Source organism: Oncorhynchus nerka, linkage group LG28 (assembly GCF_034236695.1).
Source record: "Oncorhynchus nerka isolate Pitt River linkage group LG28, Oner_Uvic_2.0, whole genome shotgun sequence".
Classification (NCBI taxonomy): domain Eukaryota; kingdom Metazoa; phylum Chordata; class Actinopteri; order Salmoniformes; family Salmonidae; genus Oncorhynchus; species Oncorhynchus nerka.
This window is the reverse complement of record NC_088423.1, coordinates 37,987,263-38,002,760: the sequence shown is the minus strand read 5'-3', so window position 1 is coordinate 38,002,760 and position 15,498 is coordinate 37,987,263. Positions and strand designations below refer to the sequence as shown.

Genomic DNA, 15,498 nt, shown 5'->3' with positions numbered 1-15,498 from the left:
TTATGATTGTGGATGATGTCACCAAGGAGAAGCATGTACAGGGACAAAAGGATGACCCCTGAGGAACAATAACGTGAATAGGTGCTGGGGACTATACTGAACCACCCATGCTCACTGAGAAACATCTGCCACATAGATATGACCTGGACCGGTCGAGGGCAAAGCCAGAGATCATTGGTAACTTATACTTGCATAACTTTAAAAATATATATATTCATATGTAGTATTCATTTTTGTATATCTGTGTCCATATTGTCCATGCGTTTCTAGAGAATATACCATATGGTTCAAGAGAAAATAATGGAAAAAAACCCATCTATTTATTTTTTGTACATTATTTTTATTTAACCTTTATTTAACTAGGCAAGTCAGTTAAGAACAAATTCTTATTTACAGTGAATTAACAATGGCAAAATAACTCTGCAACTCTTCCAACTATTGACTTTTTTCACAACTGCCAAAACATTTATACAACAAAGACATAATGCTTTAGGTTGAGTATAGCCCACACAGATCTCCCCCACAGCACCTACCCGAGAGTGGCGCCAAACCCAGACAGGAAGATCACATCAGTGACTTTTATTTATTTTAAATTATTTAACCTTTATTTAACTAGGCAAGTCAATTAAGAACAAATTCTTATTTACAATGACAGCCTCGGAAAGTGTGTGTCTTTTGACACTATATAAATGAGTCATCTCACAGTGTTTGTCATTATACCCTGATGAAGACAGCTTGTCTGTCAAAACGTTGGACATAATATGTCTATGTCCTGGGAAATGTTCTTGTTACTTACAACCTCATGCTAATCGCATTAGCCTATGTTAGCTCAACGTCCCGCAGGGGACCCACAGATCCTAAAAAAGTTTTCAACAGGAAAAAACAAATAACGAGAGGCGCGCTACCTTTTCCTAAATCCCTGAACATCACCAACGGATGCTCCCCTAGGAAGCCAGTTCCAAAATAATGTGGTGAGTAGAACAGGCTAGCAGCACCAAACAAAGAGAATACAGTGGTACGTTCCTAAATCAATTATATAAACCAGACTCTGGCGTTTGTGTTCTTATACTGTATAATATCAATAATGATTTTATATTAATAATAATAATGCCATTTTGGAAATGTCTGTACCAAAAAAATCTGTTAATTTGTGTGTGAAGCAATCGAGGGAAATGTCCCAAGATGACGATGTCTCACAGGCACATCGTCACACTTGTTCAAATGATATTGAACCCAGTCTGCACTACTGTATACTATGTCCATGACCTTGTACTCATTTCATCCACTATTAATGTTTTTCTTTGCTTACTAACATCTAACAATATTCACCCTGAGTTGCGTGTTCAGTTTCAGAAACAGGGGAAGGACGTTGAGAGGGTGAAGCAGAGACTGGCAGAGATAGCCAATTACGTGGACAAGGTAAAACCTCCACCTCCCCAATGCACAGGAGAGATCTATCATATGTTTCAAATAGAAATACCTCTGACAGCACATATTAATGTCATCCCAGGCTAATGTCAGTCTCTCACAACTGCTTTTAGTCCATCTAAAATGGTATCATATAGGATCCCAAGTCGACGTTTTGTCATGAATCTTGACCTGGAGTTAGAACTCAGTGATTTCCACTAGATGGGCCAGCTTCAAAGGCAAAATGTGCTATATAGTAAACATGCATGATTTTGGGGTCTTAATTTAAGGATAGGGTTATGCACTAGGGTTAGCAGTGTGGTTAAGGTTCGTTTTAGGTTTAAAATCAGATAGAATAAGATATAACTTTGGCTGTGTCAGCTAGTGACCACCCTGCAGAGCTACCTCCAGGGCAGGATTCCTGATAATAAATGCCAACCTGCTCCCAAGCCAGTCCCCAGCCATTTATCCATACTACCTTTTTATTTAAATAAAACAAATCAATATGTATTGTTTATATGGGAGAGATCCTAAGATGGTAGTACAACAATGCATCCTTCTACTCACTGCCCCTCAGTTCTACAGGGTCCTGAACATCCGCGTGGCCCTGGTGGGCCTGGAGGTATGGAGCGACTCTGATAAGTGTCCTGTCACTCAGGACCCCTTCAACACCCTTCATGAGTTCCTAGACTGGAGGAAAGTCAAACTGCTGCCTACAAAATCGCACGACAACGCTCAGCTCATCAGGTGGAGATTCTACAGTACACAATCTCATAAACAAATACCTGAAGCACACACTCAAAACGAAGTGACACAGGTACAGAAGTCATACAGCCCATACCGTTTCTGATTCGTATAGAAGCTTCAGTCGTTTGTGATTTGGGAAACAAATAGACTATGATAGGATTCTTAGTATGTATTTAACCCCTGAAGTCACCTTCTTTACCTCTCCTCAACCCCCTTCCCCCCAGTGGGGTGTACTTCCAGGGTACCACCATTGGCATGGCTCCCATCATGAGCATGTGCACAGTGGAGCAGTCTGGAGGCATCGTCATGGTGAGCACAACCTCAACCTCACACTGTTCCTACTCTATGACACTATCAGCATGAGCTCAGCTCAACACTATCCAGAGACGGCGTGTGAAGAAAAGGTTTTTCACTGTTCATTGTTTTGTGAGGGCTGTCGGAGAAATGATGATTGTAAACACCAGGATATTCACATCCATGTACACACACACACACACGCACACACACACACACACACACACACACACACACACACACACACACACACACACAGACACACACACACACACACAACACACACACACACACACACACACACACACACAAACACACACACACACACACACACCATCCAAGGTTATTGGAAGCTTTTTCATCATTGAACCACCCAGTCCCCAGTCTAGTTATAAATGTACGGGGATGTGGGTTTGAGGTAAGTCATTGTACACGGAGCTTAAACAAGACACATTAACATTTTCATGAGGAGTGATAAATTATTTGTGCCAGGCCATATACTAAATGTCAAAATAGAATGCCCTTTACTCACTACCACGCACAGCCCACACAGTTAAGTTATGCAATGAGCAAAAATGAACTGTGTTTCCGTCCCCACTGTATCACCTGATACCCGTACTAAATGGCCAGGCAGTTCCCTTCTCAGAGTCAGCCCATACCATGCAGCTTCAACAAAGAGGTGTATTTCCCATTAATAGATATGTTTTCCTTCTGGCCAGGGTTGGCTGGTTATTTCCAGATGTTTGTCCTTCCCATTACTCACACATGGCGAAGGCTTGGAGCCGGATTAAAGAACCATGTATTGAGTTATAGGGCCGAAGGACCAGATGAACAACTTTGTATTTCAACATATGTTATCAGCTCCAACCCCCTTTATTTGGTCCACGTGTAGGTTGAATTTCACAGTTTGTACATCGCTGGGTTTTTAAAACAAATTTCGCCAGAAACGTTTATACGTCAACCACTGTGGGTTTGGCGTTAAATGTAAACGAATACAATCATCATGTTTTGGGAGATAAAATATCTTGCATGTCTTGAAACTACTTCAGAAAGACCGTAAAATCCCTTCATGACCAAACTAACCCGGTTTTGTTCTCACCAATGTAGCTATCTTAGGGCTGCTTTGAAAGGGGTTGACTCTGACTTCACCTACGTCAATTCGCTCTCTTCAATTACAGTGCTTGTAAAGAGGCGCTCAGCCGTGATGCGAGCAGTATATCCACACCACATCCACGAGACCTCTCAAACATGACGGGGCTGGGAGGGACGTAGTTCTCATCCTTCCACGAAAAACCCCCCAGGAAACTGGTCCCACCACGCAGCTCTGTAATCAGGGCAGAAATAGCTTTGCTTTACATAGGCCCCTGACATACGACCCTCTGTAAAGGGAAAGCGCAGGAGTTTATTATGGACATAATAGTAGTCCTACAGTATGTACAGAGCAGTGTAAATCAGACGAGTTGTTGGGCTCTTTAGACTATAGACCCACATACAGTAGGGACTTATGGATTAGGATTCAGAATTCTACTTGTTGTGTCACATTGGATGACAGCATCCACGTAGGGGAAACATTATATGACTGAGACAAGTCTTTCTGCCTCCAGTATCCTCCAGTACATTCAGTGCTGTATGTGTGCGTGCATGTGTGTGTTTCAGTGTGTGTATACATAATTCATGGCTGTGGCTGTGGTTCACCTGGTGTACCTATCTAGGCCTAGTAGTGAAGACACACATCCACAGAGTGTGTCTGTGTGTGTAAAGCTCCATGGGCCGGGACCTTCATAATTTATACTGCTGTTGTGTTTGCTGCTGTGCACACTCGGCACTTAACTGTGCAGCAAGCTACAGCAGCCAGTCTTACCTTCACTTCTATTGTTCCCTTGTGTTCTTCTCTTTGTCTCTCCATGTCAATCAGTGTCTTTGCTGCACTTTCTTTCAGTCTTCATTCCAATCTCTCTGCATGCATGCATCTCTGCCTTTCCCTGTCTAGTAGCTTTCTGTTTGTCAAATTTTTACTAGGTTTTTCTCCATCACTTCTCCCCTCTCCCTATCTCTTTACACCCCCCTCCCCTCCCTGTACCCTCTCTCCTTCTGAAGGACAGTTGGCTAGCTTATATGTTCACTAAAATGTCATAATGCACCAAGTTTTTATTGCTTCCCAGCATCTGTCCCCGCCGGCAGTAGTGTGTGATTAGGGTTGGTTGGGGTTGGTGAGGGAACAGCAGACAAACTGATCAGCTCCTATCCTCCATGAGCAGAATGTGTAATGAAATGTGGATCACTGGGCAGTTGGACCTAATGGAACCACTGTGAGTCAACTGAACTAAGACAGATATGTATTGAACTAAGGGATAATGGGCTCTAATGTTCTACTGTACCTTGCAGCTCTTTACTCTATGCAACATCCATTATCTTCCAAACATCGATGGATATATCCACTGAACTCTATGAACGAACATATCGTGCTGCTGCTTAATTATCCATGCTAGACATTATACAATGCAATGCTTTGTTGTGATGTTCTAATAATATAGAAAGGTGTTATCGCTTCAACTTTTTATCTCAGTTTCAAACGGAATGTGAACTTATGTTGTTTTTCCACTGTAGGACCATTCGGAAAATCCCCTGGGTGCAGCTGTGACTTTAGCACACGAGCTGGGGCATAACTTTGGCATGAACCACGACACCCCGGAGCGGGGGTGTGGCTGCAGGATGACAGTGGACCGTGGGGGCTGCATCATGACCCCCTCCACTGGGTGAGTGATGCCAATGGTCCAGTCCAACCATATGAATGGGTTATAAATACTGTGTTGTCTCATTGAGCAATTATTTTTTTAAACAGAGTCAACGAGGATGGTGGGTCAGCTCTATCAATTCCAGTCATTTTAGGAAAATATAGCTTTCAGTTTATCTGTACTGGCTGGAATTGAAATGGAGGTTACATCAACCTTGGCATTTTCAGATAGTCCCTTTTCTCTCATCAATGTGTAACAGTTTAACTTCGCCTCCCAAATCAACTGTACACTTTACGAGCATGCAAATTAAGTTCCCATTCATTCCTCAACTTTTCAGAATAAATTAGAAAGTTTAATTAGAGGTTTGAACCTTCTGCTAATAGACCATTAAGACAAGATGAATGCCTTCACAGCTTGTACAGGGTTGATCGTTATCTCATGTAAACACTAGTTGCCTGTGTGTCCTTGTTAATGTGTGGATGGCCATGCATCTTGTTGAGGGCTGGGAACAACCTCTCAGCCTGAAGACAGAGAGGCTGCTCACAGATTCTCACCTGCCCCTAGCCTGGGATCTCATGATAACGCCTCGACTGATGGACCATCTGACTGTTTCTGTGTCAACAGTGGTCAGATAAGGTGTACCGTGTGCGTAATATGAGATTTCACCCTTGGTCTGATGACAATTAGTTTTATCTGATGCTGTGTCTGGGCGTGTAGACGGATGGATGTGTTTGGGATGGATTCCACCTCCGTTTGAGAGAGGGAAAGAAGAGGAAAAGAGTAGATAGACAGATGGGTGCCCAAGCAGTGGAGTCTGTTATTGCCATCGGAATTGGAAATTGAGAAAATTCAGCTGCATCCTGAGCAGTACAGTACATCCGAGGGCGCCTGTTCAGAACTGAGCTGCTGAGGATCATGGGTAGAATCTGAGGGGTGGGCGGCTGTCGGACACAGCTGATTCACAACCTGTTTGACGGCAGTCCCTCTGGCTCTGGGCTCTCTGTGTTTTCACTGGCCCAGGCCCTCGCTGTTGTCATTGGAGCCAGGCCATGAAAAACACAGTAACACTATTCTCAATTATGTGCTCATAAAACAACATAGCAACACACTGGAAGGAAACCACGCAGGGCTTGCAAGGGCATCCTTCGAAAATAAATGCCATCAGGTCTGTGAATAAGCGAAAGACCGTTATCCGCTTGTTGAAGTCAGACAGAAAAAATGATGACCTTTTACCCCAAAAATAGCCGAAAAACTCTTCACCAGAATTGGCAGTGAGCTCATTCTGTTATACTAATGCGACATTAATTGAGAAAAAATCATGAAAAGTCACGAAATGAATTCACCTTTAGTGTATTCAGGGTATCTGTTAGTGTCAAAGGCCAGACGTTTTTATCTCAATGTCAAATCATATCTGGCTATCAAATAAGAATCTTACTGTGATTGTTTTCAATTAAATTTGTTTAAAAAAATGTATATATAGCTTCTTAGAAAAGAGCTATTTCTAAATAAATAATTTTTCTAGGACTGTCTTGGAGTGTTCTGAGTGGGGAGGAGAAAACGGAAAACTAGCTGTTATTGACAATGTCTTGGTGATGTCACCAGGCAGGCCAAAATACCATCTCACCAAAACAGGCTGAAATTCCAGGCAGTCTTTTCAAACAGGTCTTACACTAAAAGGGCATTATCATAATTTTCACAGTATCATTCAAACCTCATAGTATGGATTTATAGACTGGGTATACAAAACATTGAGTACACCTGCTCTTTCAATGACATAGCCTATCCAGGTGAAAGATATGATCCCTTATTGATGTCACCTGTTAAATCCTCTTCAATCAGTGTAGATGAAGGGGAGGAGACAGGTTAAAAATAAATCTTCTTCGGGATCGGTGTCCCTTCCATGGGACGGTTGAGCTAACGTAGGCTAATGCGATTAGCATGAGTTTGTAAGTAACAAGAAAAGTTCCCAGGACATAGACATATCTGATATTGGCAGAAAGCTTACATTCATGTTAATCTAACTGCACTGTCCAATTTACAGTAGCTATTACAGTGAAAGAAGACCATGCTATTGTTTGAGGAGAGTGCACAGTTTTGAACATGAAATGTTATTAATAAACTAATTAGGCATATTTGGGCTGTCTTGATACAACATTTTGAACAGAAATGCAATGGTTTGTTGGATCAGTCTAAAACTTTGCACATACACTGCTACCATCTAGTGGCTACACAATCTAAATTGCAGCCAGGCTGGAATAATACATTATGGCCTTACTCTTGCATTTCAAAGATGAAAAAAATACAAAAGAATGGTTGTTTTTTCTTTGTATTATCTTTTACCAGATCTATTGTGTTATATTCTCCTACATTCCTTTCACATTTCCACAAACTTCAAAGTGTTTCCTCTCAAAGGGTACCAAGAATATGCATATCCTTGCTTCAGGCCCTGAGTTACAGGCAGTTAGATTTGGGTATGTCATTTTAGGTGAAATTGGGAAAAAGGGGCGGATCCTTAACAGAAGGATTTTTAATCCTTGAGACAATTGAGACATGGATTTTGTGTCATTCAGAAGGAATGGGCAAGACCAAATATTTAAGTGCCTTTGAATGGGGTATGGTACTGTAGTAGGTTCCAGGCACACCGGTTTTTGTCAAGAACTGCAATGCTGCTGGGTTTTTCACTCTCAACAGTTTCCTGTTTGTATCAAGAATGGTCCACCGCCCAAAGGACATCCAGCCAACTTGACACAACTGTGGGAAGCATTGGAGTCAACATGGGCCAGCATCCCTGTGGAACGCTTTCGACACCTTGTAGAGTCCATGCCACAACGAATTGAGGCTGTTCTGAAGGCAAAGGTGGGGTGCAACTCAATAGGAAGGTGTTCCTAATGTTTGGTTATACTCCGTGTATATAAAACACAGGAAATCACGTTTTTGACTGCATTAGGATTTTAAGTTCATTTTAGGAGTTCAGTAGGTCACAAATATATTCAGTTGAAACGGCGATCACTAGAATCACCATCTTCCCAATTTAATGAATGATGAGTGACCACCAAGTTAGTGTAATCAAAACTGGTTATTCTTACACCCTGTTGTCAGGTATTGTATATTTGTTAACACAGTATGTGTGTTTTAATTGACACACTGTAAGGCAGTGCAGATAAGGAAATACTGTATTGCCATGTCTGTTTTTCTGAGGTGAAAACATTTCTACTCGAGAAACTCAGGGCTAAACCCCAGTTAAACTAGAACTCAGACAAAGCCCTGTTTTCAACAGAATGATGGATCAATGGGAACAATCCTACAATGTCCTCGGTTCACTTCAGCTGAAAGGCCCTGAGCACACACAGAAATAAGGCATTGCAGTTCTGTGTGTTTATTGGTGTGTATGCTAAATATGTGCACAGTGTGTGTGTGTGTGTGCGTGCGTGCGTGCGTTCATTCGTTCACATATACACATCAGCTGGATATGCAATACCTTATTTCAGCCAGTCAAACATATCCGCCTCCGGGCTGAATTAACAGTGGCTTGTTGACAAAACCAGTCATTTCAGTAGTCCAATCTGAAACTCACTTCCTCCTCACAGTTTTCTGCCTTCTTTGCCATAGTGCACACTGTCCAGTCCCTCAGTCCTGCTTCATCTTCAGAATGTGAGAAGCCGAGGAACAGGCAGGCAGCCAGTGACCCCTGTGTAGCTGCCTGGGTGTTGTGTCGGGACATTCTTTACTCAGACTTGCTAATGGAGTGGAGGACAGGCTGCATCTAAATGATGTGATTATCACTGACGCTGCCAACTATAATCAGGGGCTCAGAGAGAGATCCACTGAGACAGGTTTTTGCTAGGCTAGACAAGCTCTAAGTGGCCAGTGGCCGTTTATTTACTGCATTTGATTTGTAATAGAAGAGCAGAGGGAGAGAGAAAGAGATGGAGACAGAGAGATGTGGTGGGCTTAGTTGGAATATACAGTTACACGATCGTGTTTGCATAGTGTACATAAAGACGATCCCAAAGAAAGGTGGGCTCCTGATTTGAAGTATGTCAGATCTTCGAGTGAGAGAGCCGAGAAAGCCACAGGGATGGTGGGGAATTTCCATGCTCGTGGATTGTGTCACTTGTGGCAGTACAGACAGCCTCAAATAAGTTTTCTTTTGGGTAGTCCCAGTTAGGGGGCTGTATCAGATCCGTAGCACAGTGTATAACTGGGCTGCACACTCAAGATGAACTTCTGGAGAGGGGGAAATAACTACCAATGTCAAGGTAGGAAGGGGTTGAGGGAACATTGACTAATTATGGGCTTGGTTGACTGAGTTGTGCGTCAGCATGCGTCCGTGTCTGTGTGTGTGTGTCGCAGTTTACTTTTATGTTGCGGAGAGTCTCCTCACCCACCACCTCCACAGACAGCCATGCCAGCGTCCTATCCTCCTTGGTATTTACTCCGCCACTGAACCCAGTGGCTCCTTGTTTGACTTGACTAGACTGACAACAGTCTTCTGGGCCCCCTGATGTAGGCTAGATTCAGAGAAACGCTGTTGTTAGTCACCCGGGGTGGCAGCCCAAAATCTGCCTCAGCACAACATTGCCATCGCAGTGTGATTCTGCATGTGTGGCATGACCACGGAGGGTCCCAAATCCTCTATGTCAGAAGTCAACAGAGATTTACAAGGCCTTGTTGTCGCAGAGGAGGAGACATTGAGCACTGGCGACCTGAAAATGACTGCAGTGCAGATTGTTGTCCTTGCCCTCTCTACTTTCAGAGCGTTCCAAAGAAAAATGTAAATCAGTTCTGTGTAATTCCTCAGACCGGCTGACGAAAGAGCACATCAGATCATATCCATTTCCTCTTTCCCTCTGTGTGTCTGCCTGGCATTGAACTCCTGTTAGTAATAACCCAGGCTGTCGGCATCTGAGCCCCCCGGGAGTACAAAAGGTGCTGTCTGTCATCATTGCTCTAAGTAAGATATGAACACCCATTCATCTTATGAGCTATCAAGGCGTGATCAGAATATGAATGAGGTTGTGCCATCTAAGGGTTTTTTGAAGTACCTTATTTAGTTGTGAAATGACAGAAATTTTATTCTGTCCGTCAATCAGGCCCTGCAGGATGACTAGGTTTGAGATACTCTACGACCATTATGTGGCGTCCGCCCCGACACCTCCTAGTCCTAATTAGATCTACATTGCTTGACTGCATGTGGAGAAAAGATGGGGATTTTAAGCTAATATTATCCACTGAAACGTATTGTAATATCATTTCCTGGACGGTGTAGCCGGCACATGGCATCAGCTGATAAAACAGTCACTGGGGTGTAGGGGGATCCAAATTCCACAACTGTATTAAAAGACTAGAGGGGACAAGAGAGCAGAGCCCACGCCTCTCCCCAGGCCTGGTGGACCTGCTCTGGGTCCTCAGCTGGGGAGGAGATGATGGACAGTCTCAGGCTGGTCGGAGCAGATTGCTTTGTCTGCTAGTGGAGTTAAGCTTTCTCGGCCTGTGTTTTTTCCCAAAACAGATCATGGGGTTCCACCGCTCTGGTGTGTTATCAGCAGCAGGCATTCTATTTACGAGGGCCTGCTCAGTGGCCTGCTCACCCTAGCTTTGGTCCCTCCTAAAGAGCAGGGGTAAACACATCTAGAACCATAGCAAGTGGATTAGGGCACCAGACATGTTGACGTGGTGGTGGTCATCACTACTTCCAGGGAGATGTTGTAAGTGAGAGTTCAGTGTGTTTTTCCTCAGTGGTAAGGAGGAAGCACAATGTGTTTTCTGGCTGGTCCGCCTTACCTCTATGCCCCGAGCAGGCAAAAGAGTGAACTGATGACAGTGCAACGTCCATAGAATTACAGCTGCCAAATCCCCCCTAGGCGGAGGCGAAGCATCACAGATCCCCCTCACAAACCAGATGCCAAGTTTTAGCTACAACTCGACTCTGTGTAATGTCCTGTTAAAGAAAGTGATTATGTCCAATATCAAGGTTTATCTTCAAACCTTTTCTGGCCCACGCAATGACAAGTTTACCAACCTGGTCCACCCAGTGCCAAGAATCTCAGTCCTTTTAGTCCTCTGACTTATTGAAGCAGTCATGTCTGATGTCAGCTTCTCCACAATGCCATGCCAACCATCACCCTCCTGGCCATCTTGCTCGATCCACACCAGCCTCCTAGCTCCGTGCCAGCCCTTATCCTCATCTGTTGCTTTTAAGAAGGCTTTTCAAAATGTCGCCTGTCCAGAGCCAACTCCCCATCTTCACCCCTCACGATACCGCTCACTGTCAGATTGCAATCTTACCCAAAACCTATTTTTTTGTGCCAGCCACCTGCCAATACCAGTCCCGTACACTGTATCATTAGCCAGCTTTACATAATGAAGGTAGACCTGCCTAGAGTCATACAGTATAGTTGTGGTGTAGGCCTATAAGTCTCTGGCTCAGCCCACTTGCTGCCATTTATAGTATTGTAATTACAGATTTGTCACGTCCAGTGTTCTGTCCTTTGGCTTTAGTCTCTTACTGTCAGAGTTGTCAGCGTGATGGGAGGGAGGTTAGAGGAGGACAGGAGTTGATAATGAGGTGAAGCAGCAGTGTGTATCCATCTCTCCTCCTGTGGTTAGTTGGTTGGTACATACAGTACACATTCTGGCATCACAGAAACCCCCAGGGAGGACAGCTGTTACAAACAGACATTTCTCTACATTTAGGATCTTTTTATTTCCGATTTTCTTACTTTCTTATGTAGACATACACAGACTGGTTAAAAGTCAAACAAGAATGTCAATGTACTGTATGTGCCACAAGCTTGGCTGCAGCTAAAGGTCTGATCATGTCTGATCATTATGTTTCAAATATGCTTCACCGCGTGGTATAAGTAGAATATGATGTTGTTGTTGAAGACACACAGACACGCACTAAGAGGCATGTGTAATTTCCCCATAGCCCTCCACTTCAGAAGTCGGTTTCTTCAAACGGTCCAGATTACCCAAGATCCTCTGTGATTGAAGACTTAGGTCTGCCTGAGCGGCGGATACATATTTATGAACTAAGGGGCTTGCAGACCAAGCTGTGTCGCTTTGTTGTATTGCTTGTTTATTTGTTTGTTTGTTTGTCTTTGTGCTTATGAAACTGTGTCGAATCAGAGCACAACTGATGTCGGTAGACCGTTAAATATGTGCCAAGGCCTTATGAATGAATAAGCATGGTTTGGAAGGTTACTTTCTAAATGTAATCTGTTACAGTTAATAGTTACCTGTCTAAATTTATAATCAGTAATGTAACTTTTGGATTACCCAAACTCAATTTTGGTTTACTCAGAAGGAAACAAAAAAAAAAAGGCCTCCCGGGTGGCGCAGTGGTCTAGGGCACTGCATTGCAGTGCTAGCTGTGCCACCAAAGACTCTGGTTCGCGCCCGGGCTCTGACGCAGCCGGCCGCGACCGGGAGGTCCGTGGGGCGACTCACAATTGGCCTAGCGTCGTCCGGGTTAGGGAGGGTTTGGCCGGTAGGGATATCCTTGTCTCATCGTGCACCAGCGACACCCGAGCAACACCCGCCAAACGCAGTGCACGCTAACCAGGTCGCCAGGTGCACGGTGTTTAATGTCATTCAGAAAACAGAAAGGTGTCATTGTGTATCCTTTCTGAATTTAAAAGTAATCTAAGAAGTACATTTACTTATGAATTCACTTATCCTAAATGTACTTTTAAAGCAAATTTGAACCGGGAATTACATACATTTGGGAATGAATCAAATCATTCTTGAACGTAATATCCTGTTGGACTGTTTTATGGAAACTCTGACCTTGAACGCCAGGAACATTCTATATTGGTTGTGCCCATATCGAAGGATTGTGTACACAACTGGTTGAATGTAACAGTGTATCTCCATAGCAACACTTTGCACTCAACAAGTTGCGATTATCTTTGCCCCTCAGGTATCCATTTCCTACTGTGTTCAGCACCTGCAGTAAGAAGGACCTGGCAGCCAGTCTGGAGAAGGGAGTGGGGATGTGTCTGTACAACATGCCTGAGGTCAAGGTGCTCTACGGGGGACAGAAGTGTGGCAACGGATATGTGGAGGAGGGAGAGGAGTGTGACTGTGGAGAGCTGGAGGTACAGTAACATTCATCCACACAGAACACAGAGGAACATTTTTTATATCATATTGTACAGTTTAAATATTAAAGTATTGGACCACCAGTCACTATCCAGACTAAATAACAAAAAGAAATACAAAAAACCATGAACACTCACACAGAATAGCAACAAATCACACACAGTAACTACAGGCAGTCAGGGGCGGCAGGTAGCCTAGTGGTTAGAGCATTGGACTAGTAACCGAAAGGTTACTAGGTCGAATCCCCTGAGCTGACAAGGTCAAAATCTGTTGTTCTTCCCCTGAACAAGGCAGTTTACCCCGTGTTAATAGGCTGTCATTGAAGATAAGAAAAATATTTGTTCTTAACTGACTTGCCTAGTTAAAATATATATATATATATAGTAAAGCACAACTCACACAAGAAAGCACAAGTATATGAAAAGGTTTGTGTAATGTGCTTGCAGGGTTGGAAAAGTATGTGAACCCTTGGATTTAATAACTGGTTGACCCTCCTTTGGAAGCAATAACCTCAACCAAACATTTTCTGTAGTTGCGGATCAGACCTGTACAACGGTCAGGAAGAATTTTGGACCATTCCTCTTTTTAAAAAACTGTTTCAGTTATTAAGCAATAATCTTGTGATGTCTGGTGTGAACCGCTCTCTTGAGGTCATGCCACTGCATCTCAATCGGGTTGAGGTCAGGACTCTCACTGGGACACTCCAGAAGGCGTATTTTCTTCTGTTGAAGCCATTCTGTTGTTGATTTACTTCTGTGTTTTGGGTCGTTGTCCTGTTGCATCACCCAACGTCTGTTGACCTTCAATTGGTGGACAGAGCCTTACATTCTCCTGCAAAAAGCCTTGATAAACTTGGGAATTTATTATTCCATCGATGATAGCAAGCTGTCCAGGCCCTGAAGCAGCATAGCAGACGCAAACCATGATGCTCCCTCCGCCATACTTTACAGTTGAGGTTTTGATGTTGGTGTGCTGTGCCTTTTTTCTCCACACATTGTGTTGTGTGTTCCTTCCAAACAACTCAACTTTAGATTCATCTGTCCACAGAATATTATGCCAGTAGCGCTGTGGAACATCCAGGTGCTCTTTTGCGAACATCAGACGTGCAGCAATGGGTTTTTTTGGACAGCAGTGGCTTCTTCCGTGGTGCCCTCCCATGAACACCATTATTGTTTAGTGTTTTACGTATCGTAGACTCGTCAACAGAGATGTTAGAATGTTCCAGAGATTTCTGTAAGTCTTCAATTGATGCTCTAGGATTCTTCTTAACCTCATTGAGCATTCTGCAGAGGACAACATACCTTCTCCCAAGGATAGGCAGACGAGAGGACATTAAAGGGGAAGCAACAGGTTACCAAACAAATGGACTAAACAAACCAAGGATGCACTATCAAACCTGACATTACACACTGTTTTAAACATGAGATAATACAGTTTAGTGCTTTTACATAAAATTAAATGACAGCAACCCAGCTGTGCTAAAATACACATGAATGTGTCACCTCTTGAGAGGACCCCTTGACCCAGTCACCTCTGCTCTATCAAAATAAGAGTCCTTTGTACAACTCCTTCGAAATAAAATGCCTGTGCATAATCTATGGTAACAACATCATTCTGCTACATTTGCGTAGGTATAGTTGCATGCCATGCTGTCAACATTGTTATTTTGCCACAAAGACAAATACATTGATGTGTATAACAACTCCATGCATAACACTACAAAACACTGGAGACCCTCAGCTATTTTCAGCCATTTACCCAGACCCCCCCTCTCCCTGTCAGCCTCCCATATGTGCCGAGCACTGCCCTGACACTGTGCCACAATGTCACATCCTGTTCGTTTACTCATTAATCAAGTGTGCCGTCCAGATTTGTGACAATCCTAATAAACAAGAGAGTAATCAGGGTGAGGTGGAGCTTTCTTTGTCTGTGCCATCAACACAACAGAGCACCACACTGACATGGCTGCCATGGGAACTGAAGCCAGTCCAAACCAGTCCAGACCCACATCTGGGGAACAGGTACTGGAGCAGTATTCAGCGTCACCACAGCAGCTGCTCTCACATCCCACAGAATATCAGAAATCCCTCTGGCACTGTGCTGAGGTGTTCGTCTTCAAACAGAACAGCAAGAAAGCTGGTCATGAACTGGATGTGGGTGTGTTTTTGTTTTCATTGTTGTCATAAGGATGACAGAATGGTTAAGGATA

The 15,498-nt window shown here is 43.6% G+C and overlaps 1 protein-coding gene across 2 annotated transcripts in view; it reads left to right on the top strand.

Moving 5' to 3' along the window:
* The window catches only part of LOC115113208 (disintegrin and metalloproteinase domain-containing protein 12-like), a 140,447-nt gene that overhangs the window by 104,876 nt on the left and 20,073 nt on the right, over positions 1-15,498 (top strand). For both annotated transcript variants that reach the window (XM_029640586.2, XM_029640585.2), the window contains exons 8-12: positions 1,348-1,419; positions 1,985-2,154; positions 2,379-2,463; positions 5,056-5,204; positions 13,108-13,285. In XM_029640586.2, coding sequence (XP_029496446.1) covers positions 1,348-1,419; positions 1,985-2,154; positions 2,379-2,463; positions 5,056-5,204; positions 13,108-13,285 — 654 coding nt within the window. The remainder of the gene's footprint in view (positions 1-1,347; positions 1,420-1,984; positions 2,155-2,378; positions 2,464-5,055; positions 5,205-13,107; positions 13,286-15,498) is intronic.